The sequence below is a fragment of the Eulemur rufifrons genome, chromosome 20 (assembly GCF_041146395.1).
Source record: "Eulemur rufifrons isolate Redbay chromosome 20, OSU_ERuf_1, whole genome shotgun sequence".
NCBI lineage: Eukaryota > Metazoa > Chordata > Mammalia > Primates > Lemuridae > Eulemur > Eulemur rufifrons.
Window position 1 is genome coordinate 10,100,629 of NC_091002.1, and position 17,439 is coordinate 10,118,067.

The 17,439-nt window shown below is 44.5% G+C and overlaps 1 protein-coding gene across 2 annotated transcripts in view; it reads left to right on the forward strand.

Annotated features, from left to right (window-relative positions):
* DTD1 (D-aminoacyl-tRNA deacylase 1) overlaps positions 1–17,439 on the forward strand; it is a 156,004-nt gene that overhangs the window by 21,833 nt on the left and 116,732 nt on the right. Inside the window, exons 4-5 of one of the 2 annotated variants that reach the window (XM_069495960.1) lie at positions 9,736–9,846; positions 14,222–14,301. In XM_069495960.1, the coding sequence (XP_069352061.1) occupies positions 9,736–9,846; positions 14,222–14,301 (191 nt within the window). Of the gene's footprint in view, positions 1–9,735; positions 9,847–14,221; positions 14,302–17,439 lie in introns of those variants that run through there. The other variant, XM_069495959.1, reaches the window with a different exon arrangement.

The window sequence follows — 17,439 nt, forward strand, 5'->3', positions numbered from 1 at the left end:
CATCTGCCCCAGGAACCAGCTTTCCTTCTCATCACACAGCTGGCCCCTGTTCTGGGCCGTCCCTCTTGAAGTCCTCCCCTTACTCCTAAGTCAGTTGTTGCTCCTTCTATCCTGGCTTCTTCCCTCCTGCTTGCAAACGATGTTAGTTTTCTCATCCAGAGGAACCTTCCTCTGTTAGCCTCATCTCTCCTCCCAGCTCCCTCCTAGTTTCCCTGCTCCACTTGACAGCAACTCTCGGTAGGAGGTGTCTGTACTCACTGTCTCTGGTTCCTCTTCTCTCATTCTCTCCTAAATCCACTTCATCAGCCTTTGCCCCCACCCCTGCACCACAGTTGCCCCCTGTGAGGGCTCTGTGCCCCTGACACTTTGCTGAGTCAGTTCCCATCCTTAGCTCAGGAGTCCCTTCAGCAGCATCAGACCCTGCCCTGCTGCTCCCTCCCTCCTCCTCCAAATGCTCTTTCACTTGGCTTTAGGACTCTGCACTTTGCTGCTTTCCATCTACTCCGCTGGCTGTTTCTTCCTCCTTCCCTGACTTCTTTTTTTTTTTTTTTTTTTTTTTGAGACAGAGTCTCTCTCTGTTGCCCAGGCTAGAGTGAGTGCCGTGGCATCAGCCTAGCTCACAGCAACCTCAAACTCCTGAGCTCAAGCGATCCTCCTGTCTCAGCCTCCCGAGTAGCTGGGACTACAGGCATGCACCACTATGCCCGGCTAATTTTTTCTATATATATTTTTAGCTGTCCATATAATTTCTTTCTATTTTTAGTAGAGACGGGGTCTCGCTCTTGCTCAGGCTGGTCTCGAACTCCTGAGCTCAAACGATCCGCCCACCTCGGCCTCCCAGAGTGCTAGGATTACAGGCGTGAGCCACCGCGCCCGGCCCTTCCCTGACTTCTTAACAGTGGAGGACTCGGTTGTTTGACCACTTCTCATTTGCATTCAGTCCTTGGTAATCTTGACCCGTCTCTTGGCTTTAAAGACCATCTGTCATGTATGCTGGTGACTCCCAGATTTCTCTTTCTAGGCTGGACCTCCCCACCCATAAGCTCCAGACCCATCTGCCTGGCTGCCTCCTTACATATCCCCACTTGGGATAAGAAGCCCCTAAACTTAACACATCTGACACTGAGCTCTCGATCTTGCTTTCTGACCTGAACCAGGCCACTGTGGGCTTCCTCATCTCATTTGGTGGCAATGCCAGCCTTCCAGTGGCTTAGGCAAAAACCTCTCAACTGAACTAACTGGAATGCAGGATGGAATTTCTCTTTCTTTCTTTCTTCCTTTCCTCCTTTCGCTTCTTTTTTTCTTTCTTTCAATGGGGTCTGACTTTTTATTTTGAAATAATTTAAACTTACAGAAAAGTTATAGAAACAGTAAACGTCATACAACTTCTGTAGATAACATACTACATAGTATATGTATCAAACGTAGCATACGTATCAAAACATCGATAACATACTATTGACTAAACTACAGACATTATTTGAATTTTAACAGTTGTCCCACTAATGTCCCTTTTCTGGTCCAGGATCCAATCCAGAATCTCACATTGCATTTAGTTGTTGTAGCTCCTTAGTATCTTCCAATATGTGATGATTTCTCCATCTTTCCTTGTTTTCTATGACCTTTGCCACTTTTGAAGATTCACTTATTACGTCACTATGTGGAATGTCCCTCAATGTGTGTCTGCCTGATGTTCTTCTCATGGTTAGATTGAGATGATGCGTTTTTGGCAGGAATGTTACAGAAGTGTCCCTGTGCCCTTTTCGCTGCATCACGTCAGGGGTACATGTTGTTGATATGTTATTTGCCAGATTTCTCTCCGTCAGGTTACTGTTTTCCTCTTTGTAATTGGCAAATGTTCTGTGTGGAGATGATTCGAGACTATGCGAATAGCCTGTTACTCACCCTCCAGCCTCCACCCATGGTCTTTGCCTGTAACAGTTATTACTGAGGGACTTGCTTAATCAACTCATCATTTTAAATGTATCACTTTGCTGCTTAGGAGGTGAGGAAGATTTTTAAGGGGACCTCAGTTACTTGACTGCAGGAAAAAGAGGATCCTACATGGTGTTTTTAAAGTTAAAGGAGTGGGCTTCCCTTGCTAGCCAAGTAAGAGCTTCCTTTTTAAACAGGAAGGGAAGTTGGTTTTTTTCCAGTGTCTTTTTCTGTAAGCATTAACCTAGTGAATGCATTTTGTCATCATGAGCAATGCTGATTAGACCTTCACTGACCACTGCATAACATTCTTCTAGTGTATGCCTACAAGAGATTCCCCAAGTGTTCTTGTAGTATTTTTTTGCATCTGTATTCAAAGGAGAAATTAGTCTGTGATTTTTTTTTTTTTATATTCCTGTCCAATTTTAGCAATAGGGTAATATGGGCCTCACAAAATAAACTGGAAAACTTTTAATATTTTTCCATGGTCTAGACCGATGGAAATAACATAGGAATTATTTGTTTTAATAGAACTTGTTAGTAAAACCCTTTGGGTCGGACTTCTTAGCTATTGCTCTGCTCAGTTTCCCAGCCCCGCTCGAGTCCATTTGGGCAGTTAACTTTGCCTGGAGTCTCCTTCCCATCTGGATTTTCAAATTTATTAGAAGACAATTTTATAGGTTTTTCTTTATGATTTAGAAAGATCTCTGTATTTAGAGTCATATCCCTTTTCTTATTGTGGTTTTGTTGTATTTCCTCTTTTTTCTCTATCAGAGTTTTTAGAACTTTTTCCAGAAAACTAGCTCATACGTTAGTTTATCAAGTCTAGTTATTTTTTTTATTTGATATTTCATTGTTTTGCTTTAATCTTCTTCACTCTTTTCATCTTCTTTTTGTGGGTGTGGGGTTTATGTGCTTGTTTTCCTGGTTCCTTATTTCATTTATTAATAGTTTTAGTCTTATTTTCTAGTAAATGCACTTAAGGAAGAAAACTTCAGAGTTTAGCATGCCTGCTCCTCCCCACATCTGGTCCATCAGTAGGTCCTGTTAGTCTCCCCTTTGACATGCACACAGAACCTGAGAACAGGGCGCCACTTCCGCTGTACCCATCTGTCCAGGCCATCATCATCTCTCACCTGAATTATGGAGGCAGCTTCTTGGTGGGTCTCCTGCCTCCCGGGGGGTCTCCCTTCAGGCCACACCCAGCACAGTAGCCCCAGTGAGCCACCTCCCCCATACATGTTTATCCTACGGTAATAACATACTTTTAAGTTGGGATAACTTTTAAGGATCACTCTCTTCTCAACAGTAGTTACCAGAATGACTGTGTGTGCATGTGTGTGTGCACGTGTACATAGGGACAGAGAGAGAGTGTGAGAGAGAGGGAGAGAAGGGGGCATGCCGCTTTGAGGACTCTGGCTCTCCCCCTGTGGGTGGCAGGAGCTGACGGAAGCTCACTTTGGCTGCGGGGGCTCCTGCTCAGGGGAGGGTCACCAGCTCAGTCCCTCCAGTCTACCTTTGAACCTCTCTTAGGCTGCTCCTGCTATATTTATTTTGTCCTCAGAGGCTCTAACAGGGGTCAGAACCCTGCTGTGAAGCCCCTCCAAGGCCACTATGTTCCCAAAGTGAAGACTTATTCCCTAGGCTGTTTCCCAAGCCGTGTCCAGCCACACTGCCCACCCCAGCACATCAGAGCCTCTGCAGTGACATTATATGACAGTATTAATGTACTGCAATAATAAAATACATAAGAAACACATAATAAAATGCCATCAACATGGAGATGCTCTGAATTTGAATGTAGACCCTCTCCCATTATCACAATCCCAGGGGGAAATTACAGGCCAAGATTAATCCTCTGTCATATTCAAATCCAAAGGCATTCAAGGCCAAAGGAATTAAGGTCTGAAATTAAATCCCATAGCCTCATGAGCTTAGAAGGCTTAGAAGCTCACTGGTTTCTTATTCTGCTGCTCTCAGTGGAAAGGTGTCCATGCCCCATTGTTTCTCAGTTCTTTCAGCAGCCAGGTCCAAGCCGTGTCTGAGTTGTATCACACAGGTGCCCTTGTAAGTCCTTTGGGGCCTCATATGCTGCATCATCCCCACATAGGCTCACTTGGGCCTCTATTAGAAGACCAGGCAGCCTCCCCAGGCAGAACATTGTCAATGACCCCGGCAGAGCCCAGAGATGTCTGAGCAAAGCCCAGTGGTCAGAGAAAACCTTGTCTTGAATTTTCATGTTATACAAGAAGGGCTTACCTTTAAGAATCTATGATGTCAGAATTTGGGGTCAGTCTGGAATTTAACCTCCCAGCTAAAGGTTGATTTTTGTCTTAGGCATATACAATCCTAATGTTCGTTTCCCCTCGAAGCACCCTACTTTTAGTTCTTTGGCTTGGAATTGAAGGTGGCCCCCCTTAGTGACAGGTGCCTTCACGCTCCTGTGATTAGGCATTTCCGTCCTGGGCCATGGGACCCTGTCCCAAAGTACCTCTTGGCACAGAGTCCCATGCCTGAGATACCTGTTGCCCAGTGGTGATGTCTCCCTCCAGTGGATCTGCAGAGCCAAGCAGAGGACCCTCATAAGGGGAGCCTGGAGCCTTGGGAAAAGCCACATGAGTTCTGGGTTTGCCCTTCCAGTTCCCTCCATGGCCCCAAGTGTGGAATGGAATTGCACGGGGGTTCTAATGCTGCCTGCCTAGGCCTGGCCCTCACATTCTGAGAAACTCAGCTGCCAGGGCCTGAAGGGTCTGTAATGTACTCATTTGCTGACAAGCAAATATTTTCCCCAGCCAAGTCACTTAGGAAACGCCATTCCCAGAGCCACTGATCTCTGCTGAAGGCCCCCAGAGCTCTTGCCTCTGCTTTTCAGGCCCCCTTGAGCTGGGCATCTGCCGCTGTATTGGAGTCTTTGTCCCCGTGTGGTGCACTGGCATTGGCCCAGTGCTCTGGGGTGGTGACACTGAGGAGCACTCCTGTCTCTGTAGAAGCAGCTGTGCACTTGAGGACAGAGCTACCACAGATGTCGGCAGCCCGCAAGGGTCACACTCCCCAGCCTCTAAGGTGTGCTGCAATCCTGTACATCCAGATCGAACTCCCTCAATTGGGCAGTGGTCCTAGCCTGGCCACAGGCTTATTTTGAGTCTCCCAGTGCTACTCATTTGCATGATTTCTTGATGTCCCCAGCCTGTGCACCAATGTTGGGGTTTCCATCACTAACTCTTTCCTGCTCAGGTTCTAAACAGATTGAAAGTAGAACAAAGAGGAAGCCTGGGTGGTGAGAATGTCTCCTTGGTGTCAGAGAGCTGCCTTTAAGGCAGTGGTCCCTAACTTTTTTGGCACCAGGGACTGATTTCACGGGATACAGTTTTTCCATGGTGGGGGAGGGGTTGGGGGGGAGGGCAGGGGGGTGGGTGGCGGAGCTCAGGTGGTGATTCGAGTGATGGAGAGTGGCTGTAAATACAGATGAAGCTTTGAAGCTTCCCTTGCTCACCCGCCGCTCACCTCCTGCTGTGCAGCCCAGTTCCTAAATTTCATGGAAGACAAATTTTCCATGCATGGGGAGTGAGGAGAGGTGGGGAGGTAGGGGGCGGAGCTCAGGTGGTGATGTGCGCCACATTCCTAACAGGCCTCGGCCCTGGGGTTGGGGGCTGCTGCTTTAAGGGATGTGCTTAGATGTACTGGCTCCAGGCTCCATGTCCGCTACCCATGTCCCATACTGGTCCCCAGAAGTAGGCCGAGCCCCATGCAAGGGCGGCGCTAGAGAGCAGAGGATGCAGGCTTGCTCCCAATCAGGCCAAGAAGCAACAGTGTATGCCTTTTGTTCTCCCCATTTTTCTTCCATTGCATGCTTTTTTGATACAATTTCTGTCCCGTCCTCCCAATTTGCCCATAAACTACCATGGACAATGGTAGGCGTGACAATAATAGTAACTAACAGTGACTAAGATTTCCTGCACACTCACTGAGCTGGGCTCTGTTCTAACTCATGTGCAGCCTCGGTAGCTGTCCCAGGACAACTGTCTTATTACTGTCCCAAAACAGACTGGGGCACGGAAAGGTGGCATGGGCCTTCTTGGCCTATGGTGAAAGTCAGTTGAGCATTGTCCAAAAGGGTGTAGACATCAGCCTTTGCAGGCAAGCGGGGAATCTGCAGTGAGGTGCTCTGGTTTGCGGCTGGTGGAGGCCTCGGTCAGTTCTGCTGGAGACCAGTACACAGCTGGTTAGGCTCCAGCTGGGAGTTTTCTTGCTTGAAATGTGCAGCATAAACGTGTTTGACGAGTGCTTGTCCTGCAGCTCTGGGTAGAAAGAACCCTGGGACTTAATATTTAAGAACAACTTGATTATATCACCATAAGAGCCCAGATACAGTTTTACAGATATGTTTTTGTCTTATTTAAAAAAAAAAGCGTATTTATTTTCCCTGGCCAATATAATATTTCTCAGGGGCTTTACTCTTTGATCTGGACTGGAAAAAATGTTACCATTTTAAGACCTCTTAAAACATGTCTTTGGATTTATTGTCTGTGCAAATGGAAATTCAGATAATAGTTCTGTTCTTAACTGAAGAAAAACAGGAAAAGAAAATAAATTTCTTGCTACTTGGAATGATAAACAAGGTGAAGCATGTGCTGTATATCCTGGCAACAGAAATTTAAGGTCGGAAATAATTCCTTTCCTCCTGAGCCTGCCTTCAGCCTCCCTGAGGAGTGCAGCGGCTGAAATTTGCTACTAATTGTAGCCATAATTTTAGCATGCAATTAAACACATGATTTCCTTCCCAGCTGATGTCTTTTTAGCTAGTCTGACATGGATAAAACAAAAGCTCTGTTGATTTGAAAGGCCATTTTAATCTGATAGGAGGTCCCGGAAAGTCACCATTATTTGAGCACGTTCAGCTACCCGGTAGGGACTAGATTAATCTTGCCTATACAATTGGCCATCAACTTGGGTGCTTCTAATGTAATTACCAGTGCTACTGTCTGTGGTCAAAGAAAGCCAATTGCTGGTGTGCACATTTTGCTAAATCCCTCTGAGGTTAAGAGTCAGAGCTGGAAATTGTGGGCTTGCGGTGGTGGGAGCAGAGGCTCACGGAAGTCACTCAGGTTGTGGAGGGACCCCAGGGCATGAGACCTGCCAGCACTCAGCAGGCCTGGGAGAAGAGCCACCCTCCATGTAGAGTCTCTACTGGGTACAGCACTGAAATGGCCTTCCACAGTGGCTATGTGTTTACCTTCTTGCTGTTACAGTCCTGTTTACACACGTTCTTTCTCACTCTTGGTGTTATCAGACCTTTCTTGCCAGGTCTGTTGGGCATGCAGCAGCATCTGTGCTGTTTAATCTTGCATTTCCCTCCCTTCTATCGGGGCTGGCTACCTTTTCCTGTGTTGACTGGCTAGTCCTCTTCCCCAGGTTTCTGATTATACTATCTATTTATTTATATTTGTATAAATTTGTGGGGTACATGAGAAATTTTGTTAAATGTATATAATATGTAGTGATCAAGTCTCAGGGTATTTAGAGTGTCCATCATCCAAGTACAATACATTTTTGTTAAGTAGAGTCATCTTGCTCTGCTACCAAACCTTGAGTTTATTCCTTCTATCTTTGTGTATGTTTGTACCTTTTAACCCACTTCTCTTCATCCCCTCCCTTCCCAGCCTGTTCTCTTATCTTTCTACTCTGTACTTCCATGTGTTCAAATTTTTTAGCTCACACACATAAGTGAGAACATGCGATATTTGTCTTTTTGTGCCTGGGTTATTTCACTTAAGATAATGACCTCTAGTTCTGTTCATGTTGCTGCAAATGACACGATTTCATTTTTTTAATGGTGGACTAATATTTCATTGTGTGTATGGACCATATTTTCTTTATCCATCCACCCACTGATGAACACGTAGGCTGATTCCCTATCTTCACTATTGTGAATAGTGCTGCAATAAACATACGAGTTCAGGTATCTTTTTGATGTGTAGATACCCGTAGTGGGATTGCTGGATGGAATGGTAATTTTGTTTTTAGTTCTTTGAGAAATCTCCATACTGTTTTCCATAGAGGTTATACTAATTTACTTTCCCACCAATAATGTATGGGTTCCCTTTTCTTTGCATTCTTGCCAACATCTTTTATTTTTTGTCGTTTAATAATAGCCTTTCAGACTGGTATAAGATGATATCTCATGGTTTTAATTTGCATTTCCATGATGATTAGTGATGTTGAGCATTTTTTCACATACCTGTTAGCCATTTGTATGTCCTCTTTTAAGAAATGTCTATTCATGTCCTTTGCCCACTTTTTAATGGGATTATTTGTTTTTTTCCTGTTGAGTTGTTTGAGTTCCTTGTGTAGTCTGGGTATTAGTCTCTTGTCATATGAATAGTTTGCAAATATTTTCTCTCATGAAACAGGATGTCTTGCTGGGTGTGATGGCTCACACCTGTAATCCTAGCTCTTTGGGAAGCTGAGGCAGGAGGATGGCTTGAGGCCAGGAGTTTGAGACCAGCCTGGGTGATAGCAAGACTTCCCATCTCTACAAAAAATAAAAAAACTTAGCTGGCCATGATGGCGCTCGCTTGTAGTCCCAGCTACTCAGGAAACTGAGGCAAGAGAATCACTTGAGCCCAGGAGTTTGAGGTTGCAGTGAGCTATAATGAGACTGTTGCACTGTAGCCCGGGCAACAGAGTGAGACCCTGTCTCAAACAAACAAACAAAAAAACAAAAAGCAGGCTGTTTCTTCACTCTGTTGATTATTTCTTTCACTGTGCAGAAGCTTTTTAGTTTAATTAAGTTCCATTTGTCTAGTTTTGTTTTTGTTGTCTATGCTTTTGGGGTCTTAGTCATGAATTCTTTGCCTAGACCAATGTCTAGGAGAAATTTCCCTAAGTTTTCTTCTAGTATTTTTATAGTTTAAGATCTTTCATTTAATTAAGTCTTTAATTCGTTTTGGGTTGATTTTTGTATATGGTGAGAGATAGAGGTCTTCTGCATGTGGCTATCCAATTTTTCCAGCACCATTTATTGAAGAAGGTGTCCTTTCTCCAATATAAGATCTTGTTGGCTTTGTTGAAAATTGGTTGGCTGTAAATGTGTGGCTTTATTGCTCTATTCTGTTCCATTGGTCTATTTGTCTATTTTTATACCAATACCATAATGTGTTGGTTACTGTAGCTTTGTAGTATATTTTGAAGTCAGGAAATTAGTTATGTTTTTTATTTATTTTTAAAATTTATTTATTTCCATTTATTAGAAATAATTTGTTTCATTCAAATCAAGAATACATAATCAAGGCCGGGCGCGGTGGCTCACGCCTGTAATCCTAGCACTCTGGGAGGCCGAGGTGGGTGGATCGTTTGAGCTCAGGAGTTCGAGACCAGCCTGAGCAAGAGCGAGACCCCATCTCTACTAAGAATAGAAAGAAATTATATGGACAGCTAAAAATATATATAGAAAAAATTAGCCGGGCATGGTGGTACATGCCTGTAGTCCCAGCTACTCTGGAGGCTGAGACAGGAGGATCGCTTGAGCTCAGGAGTTTGAGGTTGCTGTGAGCTAGGATGACGCCACGGCACTCACTCTAGCCTGGGCAACAGAGTGAGACTCTGTCTCAAAAAAAAAAAAAAAAAAAAAAAAAGAATACATAATAACATTTTCTAGCTATCTATTTAAAAATCAATAATCTTCAAAATGAAATAACTGTTATATAATCAGCAGAAAATAATTGTGTTAAGGGGTATGTTTTTTAGCTGTCGTAATGTGGGGTCTTTACTTCTTATAACTGTTTTGAATTGCCCTTTCAGATGGCAAGTTTGGTGCCTACATGCAAGTGCACATTCAGAATGATGGGCCTGTGACCATAGAACTGGAATCCCCAGCTCCTGGTGCTGCTACCTCTGACCCAAAGCAGGTAAGCCTGGAGTCAGGTGCTGTGGTCTGGCTCCTGGGTGCCTGTAACATTTTTTTAGTTTTCGGAACAGTCCTCAGTCAGAGGTGGAGAAAATACTTCATCACTGTAATCTTATATTTATTTTAATACCGTCCTTCCTAAGAATGCATGTTTACACTGTATCTCCTAGAGTACTGTGGAAAGCACTTCTTCCTTGCCTCCTCCCTTTGGATTCCACAGAAAATGTCCTTTGCAGAGCCAGGTTCTTCCTCTGGGTTCCTGTTCCCCTGGACCAGGTGCCATGGCACCCACCCACCTCTGGGTGGCAGCAGAGCAGTGGCCCTGCACTGGCCAGTTCCCCCATTTTGAAGGGTTACCTGGAGTGGGTTTGAGCTCAGGTGTGGGTAGATATGCCACCCAAGGCTCATTGTAAAGCCTCATTTTTCTAAAGCAATGTCTGACCTGTATTTGTTGCCAACTCTGTAAGCTTTCAGACAAAAAGTAATTAAAATAGAGAAAGGAAATATGTGATAGTCCTTGCAAACTGTATGATCTCACGGATGCTTAATAGACTTTTAAAGGCTTTAATTAATACACCTACTTGATAGAGACATGTGGGGCCTGGCACAGAGGAGTAAGAACTGAAGGGACATTTCTGTTCTTGCTTCTTGCCTCTCTTCCTTGCTGGGATGCTGTGAAGTGTAATGATGCAACAGTGGGGAAAGCATCATTCAAACTTGAAGCTGGGTGACCTGTTCAAAGCCAGATTTTTTTTTTAAGCGGAGCATAACCTTTACTTTTTTGTTACTGATGCTTTGTGTTGATAGAGAAGTAGGGACAAGTCTGATGCAGTAGGCTAGACTTCAAAGGTGGTAACTGAGGGTCCTGGAATTACTAAGAACATTAAAAAAAAAAATCACAAGTGAAGAGTCCTCATGAAAATGGAAGCTTTTTATTTTGAAATAACTTGAGACTTACAAAAAAGCTGCAAAAACAATGTCCATATACTCTTTACCCAGCTTCCTCTAGTTTCAGTGTCTTACTTAACCATGATACAATGATCACAACAAAGTACTGTTACCTACATTACAAACCTTACTTGAATTTCACTAGGTTTTTTTTTTAATGTCCTTTTCTGTTCCAGGATAATGCAGGATCCCACATTGCATTTAATTGTCATTTCTCCTTAGTCTTCACCAATCTGTGACAGTTCCACAGCCTTTCCTTGTCTTTCATGACCTTGACACTTTTCGAGAGTACTAGTCTGCTATTTTGTAGAACTTCTCAGTTTGGCTCTTCTATGATTATGCTGAGGTTATGCATTTTGACAGGAATAGCAAATAGCACAAAAGTGATCTTGTGCCCTTCATAGTGCATCATATCAGGAGGTATGTGGTATAGATTTGTCTTATTACGGGTGTTGTCAACCTTATCCCTTGGTTAAGGTGGAGTCAACCAGATTTCTCCACCCTGCATGAAGTTCTAAGCTCTCTCCAAGGAGAGGTTAACTCTGTCCTGTGGCTCTTTCACAGCAGATAGCTCTCTTTCTGCTTTGCAGACAAAGAAGCCAGTGGATGCCGTTTACCCAGCTTCTCCATCCCACCCCTCTCGCCTCGGTAGCAGAGCTGCCCTTTCCCAGGCTGAGGTCAGCCTCTCCCCCTGCTCCCAGGACTGGCTACATACTTTAAGAGGCCCAGGGCAAAATGAAAATGTGGAGCCCCTTGTTCAAAATTTATTGTTTCAGGATGGTGACAATAGAGCTTTAAGCCAAGGGTGGGGCCCCTCTGAATATGGGTCCCTGTGTGACTGATGGGTCACATGCCTGTGGAGCCAGAAGGGCCTGGGCTTTGGAGCCCTTCCCCTCCATCTTCTCAAAAGCCTTGAGGAAGCCCCCTGTCCTCTTGCCAAGTCAGTCTATGTCTCTCTCACTCATCCACCTTATTTCGTTGGCTTTTAAATATGCTCCAGTGTCTCCAGTTGAGGAATGCCTCCATTTCCTCCCTTCCTGCTCCACCTTCAGGATACCCTGATCTGTAAAGGCCCTCACTGGGGGCCCTGGTGACCTCATGTTGCTTTATTTCATACCTATTTTTCAGGCTCTCTTGCTTGACCACTCAGCAGCTCTTGCTGCTGTTGCCCATTCGCCCCTGGAAACGGGCTGGAGCCTTGTTTTCTAGGACGACATTCACTCCAGGTTTTCCTCTCGCCTCTGGCTGCTTGCTTTGCTGGTTTTATTTGATTATCATTCTGTAGTTTTGATTTATTATTCTGCTTTAACTCTATTTGGAGAAAAAGTTTAGTCTAGCATTTTTTCATTCTAAATATTTTTCTAGAAATGATAGACTAATACATTTCACTTTTAGGATCTTCAACCTTCTTTCAACTAGTACCTCTTCCTTCTTGTTTAGGCCAAAGGGTACCAAGATGCAGTTATCTCAGATGAATAAGTCTAGAGATCGCATGTACAACATAAGAACTATAGTTAATAATATTGTATAATACACTGGAAATTTGCTCAGAGAGTAGATTTTAGGTACTCTCACCTCCCTCCCCCCAAAAGAAAAGTAACTGTGTGAGATGATGAATATGTAATTTACTTGACTGTAGTAATAGCTTCGCTGTGTATATGTATTTGAAAGCATCATATTGTATTCCATATATATATATATATATATATACACAAAATAAAAATACAAAAACTCCCCAAATAGGCATTTTTTTAACTTCCAACAAGCCATGTTAACTTATTAGGATAAAAAAAGAGTTTTAGTTATTTCTAAATCTTTTAGAAACTTTCTCTTCAAATACAGGAATTGTCCTGTGTCAGTTTCAGTTGTGGGTATCAGTTTCCCGACCCCTGGGAGTCTCAGACCCTGCAAAACTGCACGGCTCTTTGTCCTCCAGCTCTCCAGTAGGTGGCAGCGAGGAGGCGCGGAAGGGGCTTTTGTAGCGTTTGGTGCTGGCCTTTGCCTCCGGCCTCTCTTTGCCTTTCCTTCTCAATTAGAAGGGGCTTTCTCTTTGAGCAAAGAGCTAATTTGCTCACTTTTGTGTGGCTAGGAAGAGCACAGCCAAATTCTTTTTACTGATAGATAAACGTATTTCTATCAACTAAGCTTTTAATTCTAAGTGTTTTATTTTCCCATTATATTCCAACTAGTAGTGAAAACTGCTACAGTAACATTACAGAAAAATGGTTCTTTTGGCAAGTTTCTACATTACAGAAAAATGGTTCTTTTAGCAAGATGTTTTCAAATATAGTTTCTTTAAGTTATCTGCACAAATGAATAACGTGTGTGTATGTGTATGTGTGTGCATATGTGTACATGTATGTGTATGTTTGTGTGTGCATGTGTGTATATGTATATGTGGATGCATGTCTGTGCACATATGCATGTATATTAGCATCAAGTGCCGTTTTGGCATACAGTGGCATGCTGGGTGCCGTAAGGAAGAAAAAGCGGTGCCACCACTCAGCCTGTGTGCCCAGGGGTAGATTTTGGGTGGCGTAAACCTGAAAGGTTGATGACAGTGAAAGAGGTGAAGAACAGCGTGAGCCAACTTAGGAAAGGTAACAGCACCATCCACTTCATGCTTCTCCTTAGAACCCTTCAATGCCTTCCAAGTGCATTTAGCTGAAAACCTAAGTTCCTTCTCGTTGTTCATCACGGCCTGAGTGACCAGGTGTCTGTGGCTTTCCTGCCTACTCTATGGCTGTCCTTCCCTCCATCCCTATACTTTACCTACACTTTAGTCTCCCTTCTGAGACTAGCCGAGCTGTTTTCTACCTTGGGGCTTGTGTCTTAATTCCAGACTCTCCTCCTCAGAGGAAGAGATTCTTTGACTCCCTCAATCCCAGGGAAGCCCCTCTGGCTACTCTGTCTTGTTGCTCTAATGATTTATGTCACAGACCTTCACACCGTCTGTTATCACCTGCTTGTTTGCTCGCTTCTCACCTATCCACACTACTCCTGAAACTTCAGCTCCTTTTTTTTTTTTTTTTTGAGACAGAGTCTCACTCTTTTTTTTTTTTTTTTTTTTTTTTTTTTTTTTTTTTTTTTTTTTTTTTTTTTTTTTTGAGACAGAGTCTCACTCTGTTGCCCGGGCTAGAGTGAGTGCCGTGGCGTCAGCCTAGCTCACAGCAACCTCAGACTCCTGGGCTCAAGCGATCCTCCTGTCTCAGCCTCCCGAGTAGCTGGGACTACAGGCATGCGCCACCATGCCCGGCTAATTTTTTGTATATATATATTTTAGTTGTCCATATAATTTCTTTCTATTTTTAGTAGAGACGGGGTCTCACTCTTGCTCAGGCTAGTCTCGAACTCCTGACCTTGAGCGATCCACCCGCCTCGGCCTCCCAGAGTGCTAGGATTACAGGCGTGAGCCACCACGCCCGGCCACAGAGTCTCACTCTGTTGCCCAGGCTAGAGTGCGGTGGCATCAGCCTAGCTCACAGCAACCTCAAACTCCTGGGCTCCAGTGATCCTCCTGCCTCAGCCTCCCGAGTAGCTGGGACTACAGGCATGCGCCACCATGCCCGGCTAATTTTTTCTGTATATATTTTTAGTTGGCCAGATAATTTCTTTCTATTTTTAGTAGAGATGGGGGTCTCGCTCTTGCTCAGGGTGGTCTCGAACTCCTGACCTTGAGCGATCCACCCGCTTTGGCCTCCCAGAGTGCTAGGATTACAGGCGTGAGCCACTGCCCCCGGCCAGCTCCTTGAGTCTTGTTCACTGCCATGCCCTGGGAAATGTGCCCGGGGGTGTGTCATTTGCTTAGGAGTGGTGCCTCATGGCCAGCGGGCCGTGCTGTCTGTGAACGTTCTGAATTCCAAGAAAGCAGATGCCCCTACTGCCTCTGCAGAGCTGGGCGGGCCTCCCTGGGACTGAAGGTTTTAGCTGACCTTTAGGGATATGGAGGAGAGAAGGATTTTCAGTTGGTGTTTTGTTGTTTTTAAACTTGTACTTTAATTAGGGGTAGATTCTGACTTTCCAGAGTCCTAGATCTCTATGTGATGCAGCTACTGCTGGTGAAGACTGGGCTGGTAAAGGTAACCAGTGGTTTGCCGGCCCTCACCTGATCTCTGCTTGTTTTTGAAACTGGCCTCTGCCGCATCTCCAGCATGCTGATCATGTTACAGGCTACTGTGGGGTCCCATGCTGTGTCCCGACGATTAGAAGAAGTTGGAAGAAGAGCATTACATTCTTATTCTGAAGGACACCATTCCAAAGGGATTAGGACATGGAATTAGCAGCAGAGCTACCCAACAGAGCTGCTTTTCCTGTTGCATTTTTGTGGGAGAACACGATTCTCGTAGGAATATCCTGGTTATTAATATTACTACCTAGAGCGTGATTGCTGGTGCACGAGTTCTTCTGTGGGTGGCTGGATATCGGAGATTTCAACACCCTCGTCTGCTGTTCCTGTGATGGAAACTTATTTGTGCTTTTGTTTTAATCTTAAGTGCTCTTCCCCTGCATGGGGGGTGTTTCCCTGGGCCTCACATGGGTTGGGGAACAGATGGGGGTTTCCTGGTAAGGAGGGGCGTTTGATAATTGAGAGGTTCTTCCCTGGGGCCTATGGCCCACCTAGTTCCTAGTGTTGCCATTAATTATTTACGTTCTCATTTATTTGGTACGATTGAAAATCTCACTAAATTGAAATGCCAGAAGAAGCTGAAAAAAATGAACTATCAAATACACGTTTGGGTGTTTGGGTTAACTCTGGTGTTTATTGACAAATCACCAGGATGAGTTGACCAGTGAAAAATGATGCCTTTAATTTTATGGAGCTTTTAATTTTACGCTCCTCTGAGTACCGCCATCACTTCACTTATAATTTCCTCCATATACGTGTCTTATCAGCAACATCCATCCTGTGCCTGGGCCTTGGGATGTCGAGATTGAGACATTCATAGCTTCTGTAGGATCTGAAAGAAATATGTAGGGTAGGAGGGGGATGGGGGGAAAAGCTCCATTTGGTTTCATTTATTTATGTCTCCAGTGACAGGGGCAGCCTTCTCAGTAATACATGCCGTGGAATTCAGAAGGTGAAGCAGAGGACAGAGTAGCACACGGGTGGCTGGCTTCTGCCAGGCATTCCCGTTGCAGATGCACGAAGGTGGGCTGTCAGTTGCTGTGCATTTCAGTTTGAGGGACAAATCCAATGAGAAGTATTCTGAATATAAGGAATAATTATGTTGTTGCCAGTATGTGTGGATCTCTTCATGGAAGAACATTTATTTAAATGTATGTATTCCCCTTTTTACTCTTTTTTTAGGATTGATTTCTAGATTCTAGTTCCCCGATGTCAGCTGATTTCAGCTTGAGTGTTTACATGGCCTGAACCAGGCTCTAGTTGTTGACTTGCCACAGGAGTGTGTTTCCAAGTCTGGTTGCCAAAGTGGTATCTAGACCCTGTCAATTACTCCAATCATATTAGTTCATTTTGTCACATTAAATTTATCGAACAAACGTTGACTGAGAGTGCTGCTTTGTTTATACTGAAGTGTCAATAAAGCAGAAGTGGGAACTTAGAGCTCCTTCATTACAGAATAGTTGCTATTGCTGTTTAGTCTTTGTCGTGGTGTCATGGTGGGTGTGCTGGTGACACCAACTTCTGGGACTTAGCCTGCTGCATGGGAGGTTTCCCACCAGGGTGAGGCTGGCACCTGGCCAGCCCTCTTACCACACATGGACTCATACCTGGTTTTCTGATCTTTTCAGTCTGAACATCCGATTTCCTATGAGTTATGAAATCAGCACAACCCTCTGGAGAGGGTTGGCAGTAGAGCGTGGGTGGGCTCCTGACCTCCCTCAGCCTTGCCCACAGCTCACCAGCAGATGGAATCTACACTGAGTCCTTGTCAATGCCTGGGGGAAAGCTTGAATATCTGACTGGTAGGAAAGGGTGGGAGCCTAGTAGGTGTTTCCAGGCAGGTTGGCTTCTTCCTAGTGGAGAGCTGCGAGGGATCACTTTTGTTTTTTTTTTTTTTTTTGAGACAGAGTCTCACTCTGTTGCCCAGGCTAGAGTGAGTGCCGTGGCGTTAGCCTAGCTCACAGCAACCTCAAACTCCTGAGCTCAAGCGATCCTCCTGTCTCAGCCTCCCGAGTAGCTGGGACTACAGGCATGCGCCACCATGCCCGGCTAATTTTTTCTATATATATTTTTAACTGTCCATATAACTTCTTTCTATTTTTAGTAGAGATGGGGTCTCACTCTTGCTCAGGCTGGTCTCGAACTCCTGAGCTCAAACGATCCGCCCACCTCGGCCTCCCAGAGTGCTAGGATTACAGGCGTGAGCCACCGCGCCCGGCCGAGGGATCACTTTTATTTTGTCATTTTGTTTTCATATAGGCAGTTGTCCTAAGTCAGTCCACTGTAGGCTTAAAAAGAAGCTTTTCCAAGGCATATATGGCTTTGTCTCTGTGCTTGGGGACCTGTCGATTGATTGATCAATCAGTTGACCTTCATCTTACCTTCTTAAATCTATAGTACATGTTAATGAAATTGCAAAAATTGAAAAGAGTTTGTTTCTTCCTATTGGAATATGGCTGGCAAATTAGAAACTACAATCTGCTCCTCTTCTACCTTTGACACATAAGACATTTCTAATCTCCAC